Genomic DNA, 9,341 nt, shown 5'->3' with positions numbered 1-9,341 from the left:
TTTTTTTATAGTTTACCAGTATAAAGAGAAATAAACAACTGGAGAAAAAAATATAATAACCTTAAGGAAGGTGGGGAAGGGGTCAAGCAGCAGCAAAGCAGCAAAAGCAGCTGCAATCAAAACAGCAGTGGGGGAAGATAGCAGGCAGGTGCAGCTCAAGCAGCAGCAGCCAGCAAGGGGGAAGATCAAGCTGTGCTTCCAGACATAAAGCTCCTGATGCTCCAATGAAATGATATTAACTTATCCATTGTTGCCATTCTATGGCCTACCCCTGGAATGTTCACCTCTCAGTATCACAGTATCAGCAAGGTTGGAAGAGACCTCACAGATCATCAAGTCCAACCCTTTACCACAGAGCTCAAGGCCAGACCATGGCACCAAGTGCCACGTCCAATCCTGCCTTGAACAGCCCCAGGGACGGCGACTCCACCACCTCCCCGGGCAGCCCATTCCAGTGTCCAGTGACTCTCTCAGGGAAGAACTTTCTCCTCACCTCCAGCCTAAATCTCCCCTGGCGCAGCCTGAGGCTGTGTCCTCTTGTTCTGGTGCTGGCCACCTGAGAGAAGAGAGCAACCTCCTCCTGGCCACAACCACCCCTCAGGTAGTTGTAGACAGCAATAAGGTCACCCCTGAGCCTCCTCTTCTCCAGGCTAACCAATCCCAGCTCCCTCAGCCTCTCCTCGTAGGGCTGTGCTCAAGGCCTCTCCCCAGCCTCATCGCCCTTCTCTGGACACGCTCAAGCATCTCAGTGTCCTTCCTAAACTGGGGGGCCCAGAACTGAACACAGTACTCAAGGTGAGGTCTAAGCAGTGCAGAGTACAGGGGCAGAATGACCTCCCTGCTCCTGCTGGCCACACCATTCCTGATGCAGGCCAGGATGCCACTGGCTCTCTTGGCCACCTGAGCTAGAAAATCAGCCCAAGCGGGCACAGTTCAATTGCCAGGGTCACTCTGACACTAGCTTCATGAAAGAAAGACAGAAAGGCAATTCTGGTTAGAATCGAGCTAAAGCAGTTTACAGAGACCAAAGACACAAAAGGGTGAGGAAAACCTCCTGCTGAGTCAAAAGGTTCACAATGAATCCACACACAGAGAGCTCCCTGTCGTGGAAGGTGCACGTCCTGCCTTGGATCCGACCCTCCCGTTCCCTCTGCTGGGGCAGGGCTGGGCGGGAAGCAGAGCGCAGGGAGGGGACAAGACTTGCCCAGACTTGCCCTTGCCCGATAAGGGAAAGCGAGCTCCTGACTTCACCGACTGTGGTCGGTTTGGCAAAGTGCCGTTCTGAGGGGTAAATCTCGGGTCCGAGGGACCGTCACATTTGGGGCAACCAATAAACAGGCTTTTGCCACGTGGCTTTTGGCTGTTTGCTGTCGTTTTGCTTTGCCTGCTCAGCCCTGCCGTGTTGTGCTCTGCTCTGCCAGCAACAATTCTCAAGATACAGACAGAATTCCCTTCGAGTTTTGGGTCCTGTCAGATACTGTTCTGCGAGTGAGCATTCCAAGCCTCGCTGTAAGAAATGCTGTAACTAGATTCGATTGTGCCTTTCTGCCTTAGCAGCACAAAGGAGCCGCTCAAGTCCCCTGCTGGGCAAGAGATATAACTGAACCCAGGAACCTCCTTACAGTTTACATGTTTGCATTCCTTAAAGTGCTCTCGTTTTGCCTGTTCTCTGCGTGTGTGAATCACAGATCATCAGGGTTGGAAGAGACCTCACAGATCATCAAGTCCAACCCTTTACCACAGAGCTCAAGGCCAGACCATGGCACCAAGTGCCACGTCCAACCTTGCCTTGAACTGCCCCAGGGACGGTGACTCCACCACCTCCCCGGGCAGCCCATTCCAGTGTCCAATGACTCTCTCAGGGAAGAACTTTCTCCTCACCTCCAGCCTAAATCTCCCCTGGCGCAGCCTGAGGCTGTGTCCTCTTGTTCTGGCGCTGGCCACCTGAGAGAAGAGAGCAACCTCCTCCTGGCCACAACCACCCCTCAGGTAGTTGTAGACAGCAATAAGGTCACCCCTCACCCCTGAATATCCCAGCCGTGCACTTTGAACGCTGTAAATAAGTTTTCTGGTGAGATTTGATGTTAATCAACAGTTTTAATAGCTATTAACAACCTTCACTTCGCTACAAAAGTTAAAATTGAGTCTTAATTTTGCATCATCTGTAGCACACCCCTTGCTTTCTGAATTCTTTCTCAGGATGTGGCTGTGGCAGGACCCAGGCTGAGTCTGACCTGATCAGTGGTTTCTGTGTAGTGGAAGTGGCTAGACAGAGTTCACTCTAACTAATTCAGCATGCTATCAGTCACTTACTGAGGATCTGTTGCAAATAAGGGGTCTCTTTGCCTTGGGTAAGGAAAGATCTCTTAGCCTGAGGTAAGGAATGTCCTACCCCAAGAGATGTCCCTGCTCATGGGGTGAGTTGCCAGGTGAGCAGTCCAATTGCAATTCAGTGAGCACTCAAATTAGGCTTATCCAATAAATTCATCCTTGGTAAAGAATCTGTTGCCTCAGAGAGTAACCTGAAGAGGCATCCCAGCTCAAGGAAATCTCACCACCGTGCAGCCACGCTGACAACCAGGGAGAGCTCAAAGACTGTCCTATTTAGTAGATAAAGTCATTGGCTCATAGTCAAATTGCATACAATGCAAGAAGTATGCACAAGACTCTGTACCCACAACTAACTTTGCTCCTTGACAAACCAGTATTAGAAAAAAATCACCCTCTCCAAGTGTTAATCAAGTTCTCATGCATCAGTGCTCACTTTGTCACCCAGTTCCTGGGTTTCCTAGAGGACACCTTGGCCCAGGGTCGTGGAAGGCCAAAATTGGCCTAAACATGCCCTGGCTTGTCCAGACATGTTTTCTGTTCTCCTTCCTTCTGCTGCTGGGAGAAGGAACTGCAGGAAAGCAAAGGTACAACCAAAGGTATCTCTGATAGACAGAGTACCCACACGTGTTTATACACTTGTGTTCTGCCCTAAAAGGGTAAATTGGCAAACTGCCATTCTAATTGGCTAATCTGTGGACAAAGAGCCATTAGTCTCAGGCTGAATTAATAAAAGAGATGGATAATATCTAGATCTAGTAATAACCAGCAAAATATACAAACATTAATTGAACTGCAAGAGAAGGTTCCCACGGTCAAATGCTGCTTGCAGTCAATATGCTGCTTGCCCAGTAGCTGGGCTCAAGGAGCTCTTTCTGCTCTATGGCAGAAGGCAGTAGAGAATTACAAAGAGGCATTTAAGCATTTACTCACAGATTATTATTACCCACTCACGGGGGCTAGCCACAGTCCAGACAGTGCCCAAATGCTTTCAGGGGACTCTGTCCTGTTGGACATTGAGGCTTGAATCTTCCCAGCTTCTGGGCAAAGGACACAGACAATCTCTGACCTTGTCTCCTGGTTTCTCCTGGATGATCTGTATGTATGTCCAGGGATTCTAGGCAGGCCCTTCAGGTGCAGAGGCAGATGTGGTGCAGTCTCAGCATGATGTCATGCTGGCCACACAGGCTGATCATGTGCAGACATCCAGGGTCTGCTCCTGGTAACTGGCGGCAGTGGAGGTCACCAGGCAAGCAATAAGGCAGTGTGCAGTAGCAGCAGGGCTGGGCACAGCAGAGAGAGCAGGCAAAGAGCAGGGGAGCAAAGCAGGGAAGCAAAAGCAGGTTGTTCACCTGCCTATCTCCTTTTATCAATGTGGGCCAAGATTAATTGCCCCTTGGGCACAAGAATAGCCAATCAGGATGGCAGTTAGCCAAACCTTACCACATTAGGCAAAGCCACAGGCTCACTTTTCCCTAATTTGGGAAAAGCACAGGCCTTGCACTAGGCAGGCACAGGCTAAGTGTGCACCTTGTTTACCACAGGACCCTGGGCAGGCCAGGCTCAGCGTTTCCAGGTTCTTTTGTGTCCGTTTTCCTGTGCTTGCCTCTCTGGTGGAGCAAAAAAACATGCCAAGGCAAGGCAGGACATGTCTAAGCCTATTTTGGGCCTATCAAGCTTACCACAACATTGTGACCACCATGAAGGAGCTCCATATCTTGTCTGTAGATGCTGACATTCTCCTTTCATATTACGTGATGCAACATACCTACTTATGGAACACTTTTTCAGGTGTATTCTTCATTGACTTTTATTCGCTTGCTTCTGCTACTTGTAGTATAACACATTATAACCAGAAGATCCTGAAGAAGTGAAGCCAGAGGCAAAGCCTCCACTGCATTAACAAAAGCATGTCTTCTCATGCCACCTCACAGATATCTCGATAGTTCTGTATAGGACTGTAGCACTTCTACAAAGCAGTTCTGTGGCAGTAACTTCCTCATTAGTAGTAAAATGCTTTTTTTTTTACATTACTGATAGGTAAAACTTCATTAGCATAATACATCTTTAATACTGAAGGCCAAGATTTATGCTTCTAGACAGACCACTAAGACCTGGTTCCAAACAGTTCACAAATTGAGGCTGACAGACACAACAATCTTCTCCCTTGCAAGATGAACATGCTGCAGAGGAGAAAATACATTCCTGTGGTGTGACTGCACATTTTTTCCTTACAAAACATACCCAGTTTTCCAACAGAGGCCATTGATCTAAGTCCTTGGGAGACCAGGAGCTACACACAAACCTACTACTTGTTCAGCTCAGCTTACAAAGTAGCTACAGCACATCAGCATAATGTAAAAAATAGAGAAAGTTCTGGCTTGAACAGATAAAAGTTGTGTTTGGGATGTACTTGACGAGAATGAATGACAGAGGGTTTTATTAGTGATCATCACAGCCAGGCACTCTCTTGAGAGACACCATGCAAAGGAATTTAGTTAGGAGAGAACTACAGCATGGCAGCATTTCTGCAGTGCAAAAGCTCTAACAGGATGCTGCTTAAACCACTCCTGAGGACCATACATCGTTAACTCTTGCACTGCAGGATTAAGTTTTGTCATTGCTACCTACTGACAAATAAAATTGGTCACAAAGGATAAATATGATCACATACTGCCTCAATTTAAACAAATCTGGGATTAATCCACAGGCCTTTGCAAAAACTAGTTTGTCACTTTATAGGGCGATACAGAACATGAGCATAGAAACATCCTTCTCTGTCTAGATCATACCCAGTTTACCATGCACATCAGCTACACTGAGCTGTCAGGAGAGGTTGCTACTGCTTCTGGCAGAAGTAACAGGGTACTGGTACCCAGCCTTAATATCCCAGTACAGCCACAAACCAGGGACACGGACAAACTTGCTCCCACAGCTGTGGACTGCCACACAGCCATCTAGTGGCAGTTCCATGAGACATTGCTGGAAAAGGCAGTGGTCCAAATTTTAGCCTCGTGCTCTTCGTTGGTAGCATTCCGATATTTAAATGCACTTCATTTTCATCCAAAAATCACACCAAACTTAGCAAGTCCTGCAACAAACCTAACATTTGGGAGCAAAAAATATGGGGGAATACTGTACAGCACAAATCTAACAATAAACTGTGACCAAGTATGTAGGGAAAGATAAGTTCATATCACCATTTGTAAAAACACAATTATGTTGTTGAACTAAAAGCTTGCAAGAGGCTGAGCAGAGCTGACCCAGTGTACTGTAACAAAAAGGAAGAGGCACCTTTACAGACATAGTAGGAAAAAGGCTTTTATTCTATGGCTGTTGTTTTACAGAACACTTATGTTTCAAAAACACAGGTAATTGAAACACAACAGTAACATCAGTGAAGATGACTTAAATATTACACATATGGTAACATCTCCTATAAAAGAGGCCAAGACAAAGTTGGGTGATATTCAGCCTTCTCCCATCAAAGCAACCCCCAACTGTACACAATGCTAACTCCAGTAAGGAAATTGGACCCCAGAATTTCCCATTGTCTAATTAAAAAGCAAGAGGCCTGCAGGTCCTTAGTCAGAGTTGGGAAAGTCATCTTTGTGTTTGCCCATGAAAGGTTTGAGGTTCAACCATTAGTACCTGAGTCATACTTTGCCTTTATCAAAAGAACCAACAGAGCAGCAATAAAAAGTAAACTGTATTTTGTTGCCTTATATTGATTAAAAAAACCAAAACAGATTAAATACAGAGTCTGCTTTGTATTTTAGGTAAAGAAAGACACCAAGGGCTAAAAAAATCAATTTCCAAGAAAATATCCTTTTCTTTCTTCCCATTTAAAATCTAAAATTCCTTTTGTTGACTACAAAGCTGTCAAATTTGATTTTTGGAAGCATCCTCATCATTAGTGGACTTCTCTTCCTATCTGTTTTTAGAAGGGTCACAGCTAGTGTCAAAATACAAGCTTTTTAGGCACCTCCCATGAGAATTCATTTCTTCCAAAGTGACCATAACATGCAGTCTTCTGGTAAATGGGCTTTTTTAGATCCAAATCCCTGTGTGTATAATAAAAAGAAGAGAAAATGATTCATATCAAGGTACTTTATGATAGCTACCACCAAAATCCTGATGTTGATACCTATTTCACACCCTTAGTCAAGCACACACAGTATCAACATGCAAGCACACCAGCGAACATGTCCAATGGAGAACCATAAGAGTAACAACAAAGCTTAAATGTGAAGTGCTTTATGGCAACAAGACTCGATGAATAGATCATAGAATGAGCCAGGTTGGAAGAGACCTCCGAGATCATCCAGTCCAACCTAGCACCCAGCCCTAGCCAGTCAACTAGACCACAGCACCAAGTGCCTCAGCCAGGCTTTTCTTGAACACCTCCAGGCACAGTGGCTCCACCACCTCCCTGGGCAGCCCATTCCAATGCCAATCACTCTGTGAAGAACTTCCTCCTAACATCCAGCCTATACCTCCCCCAACACAGCTTGGGACTGTGTCCCCTTGTTCTATTGCTGGTTATCTGGGAGAAAAGACCAACCCCCACTGGCTACAGCCTCCCTTCAGGTAGTTGTAGACAGCAATGAGGTCCCCTCTGAGCCTCCTCTTCTCCAGACTGCACACCCCCAGCTCCCTCAGCCTTTCCTCATAGGGTTTGTGTTCCAGGCCCTCCACCAGCCTTGTTGCCCTTCTCTGGACACATTCCAGCACCTCAACATCTCTCCTGAATTGAGGAGCCCAGAACTGGACACAGTACTCAAGGAAGTCCCTTCCAACTCCCATAATACACTGATTCTGTGAAATAACCATCAAGTCCTATTGTAAAACAAAACATATTTTTTCACAGCGAAGTAACTTGAAATTCTTGGAAGACAAAAGTTATTTTATTCTATTTGAATTTCCTGTGCTGTGTAAGGGCCAATGCTGAAACTATACGCTGCATATGAAACTTGAAAACATCTGTATCTTAGAAGAGATGGCACACTAGTAGGTACTTAGTAAGTATCAACTGTGAAAACTAACAGAATAAGGGAAAATCTCTTTCATACTGCATGGAAGAATCCCTTGCTAGAGGTGGAGGAGTCACCATCCCTGGAGGTGTTCAAGAAAAGCCTGGATGAGGCACCTAGTGCCATGGTCTAGTTGACTGGCTAGGACTGGGTGCTAGGTTGGACTGGATGATCTTGGAGGTCTCTTCCAACCTGGTTGATTCTATGATTCTATGAAAAGGCTGACTCTTACACTCTAGCACCTAACAGTTTCGGAAGAAATCATTTCTAGGAGATGATCAGCAAGCCATTTTCCTTTTTGTGTGTTTCTGTACCTGACAATGACTCCAGGACGAAGATCAAAGTTTTTGTGCACAATGTCCAGCAGCTCTTTCTCTGTTTTTTGGGAAGTTCCATAAGTGAACAGCGAAATGGACAGCGGATGAGCAACCCCAATAGCATAAGAAACCTATGTCAAGAAAGACAGCATCATTAGCAAATAAATACAGCATCTTGGAGGGCAAGAGGATGCAACAGAATAAAAAATGTATTCATGAACCATCTTAGGAAAACTAAGGCTTCACTTTCCATATTTCCACAATGTATGTTGTATATTTGAGGGAGGAAAAAAAAAAGAAAACCTTGAAAGGGCTGAGGTCTTTGGATAACTTTCTTCTCCATTATCCAGTCACTTCATTGGACACTGGAATGGGCTGCCCGGGGATGTGGTGGAGTCACCGTCCCTGGGGCAGTTCAAGGCAAGGTTGGATGTGGCACTTGGTGCCATGGTCTAGCCTTGAGCTCTGTGGTAAAGGGTTGGACTTGATGATCTGTGAGGTCTCTTCCAACCCTGATGATACTGTGATACTGTGATTTTCCATGACAGTAAGTGTCAGAGGGTTGAGAGCTCAAACAGTGTCCAGATAAAAAAACCAATAAAATGAAGAGGTACAGCTTTCAGAAGCTGGCAGGCTCTTAATCTTGAACCAAGCACATTGAGGTCTTTCTTTTTTCAATCCCAAGCCATTGGCAAGACTGAGGCAGTGTCTCACACGATGTGTTCTCAATGCAAAGCTGAAAACATACTCTCTCTTTGAGAAAATCAACATTTATAACAAACCATACCTGAACTAGAACACGGCGACAGAGCCCAGCTTTCACAAGAGACTTGGCCACCCAACGGGCTGCGTACGCTGCTGACCGGTCCACTTTGGTATAGTCTTTGCCAGAAAACGCACCGCCTCCGTGGGCTCCCCAGCCACCGTAAGTATCCACAATGATCTTTCGACCAGTAACACCAGCATCACCCTGAGTCAGCAAAAGAAGTCACCCACCTTACTGTGGAGGTTTGGGTGCTACCCCCCCTGCCCAACACACACACTTTGGAAATCACCCAGACTAGACTCAGAGGCTCTGGAAATTTGAATGAAGCTGAAGTTTACAGCTTAGCAGAACACACAAGCAGATATTCACAGTATATACAGTTATAGAGAGAAATACACAAGGTAAAAAGGTAATACAGAAACACAACAGCCCTCCCAGAAACCTGAGTCCCCAGGAGGGGCTCCCAACCACCTTCTCCTGCCCTTCGACCTTACTCCAGATGTTGCCTTGTGCCCTGTGGAAGAATGAAGGGTCGGCCAGGAGGGTTAGGAATCAAGTGGATTAAGCAGAGAAATGGAGGGTGAGGTTAGAGAGAAAAATGCAGCCCAGAGCCCAGATGAAGAGCGACTCCCTCATCTATGTTTGGATTCTTATTCTTATACATCTCAGCAAGCCTATGAGTGAAGTAGACATCACCTGTGTTTCTCTTTCACAGCCAGTGATCTAATCCTTCTCACCAAAACACTGGCCAGCTTCAAACCAGCACACTTACAATACATTTTGTTGAAAGCCTCACACATGACTGCATCTGTCAGACGACTGCAACATGTAAATACGTTCACCACATATGCATTGCTGTGGGATAACTGAAGGAATACTTTTTCAGCCAACCCACAA

At 45.9% G+C, this 9,341-nt stretch overlaps 1 protein-coding gene across 3 annotated transcripts in view; it reads right to left on the bottom strand.

Annotated features, from left to right (window-relative positions):
• Nucleotides 1–5,633: 5,633 nt before the first annotated feature.
• The window catches only part of MAT1A (methionine adenosyltransferase 1A), a 37,691-nt gene continuing 33,983 nt past the window's right edge, over nucleotides 5,634–9,341 (bottom strand). For all 3 annotated transcript variants that reach the window (XM_064145403.1, XM_064145404.1, XM_064145402.1), the window contains 3 exons: nucleotides 8,466–8,648; nucleotides 7,676–7,809; nucleotides 5,634–6,392 (listed from right to left, as the gene is read on the bottom strand). In XM_064145403.1, coding sequence (XP_064001473.1) covers nucleotides 6,290–6,392; nucleotides 7,676–7,809; nucleotides 8,466–8,648 — 420 coding nt within the window. In that variant the 3' untranslated portion in view covers nucleotides 5,634–6,289. The remainder of the gene's footprint in view (nucleotides 6,393–7,675; nucleotides 7,810–8,465; nucleotides 8,649–9,341) is intronic.

Source organism: Pogoniulus pusillus, chromosome 6 (genome assembly GCF_015220805.1).
Source record: "Pogoniulus pusillus isolate bPogPus1 chromosome 6, bPogPus1.pri, whole genome shotgun sequence".
NCBI classification, from domain to species: Eukaryota; Metazoa; Chordata; class Aves; order Piciformes; family Lybiidae; genus Pogoniulus; species Pogoniulus pusillus.
This window is presented reverse-complemented; position numbering and strand designations above follow the sequence as displayed.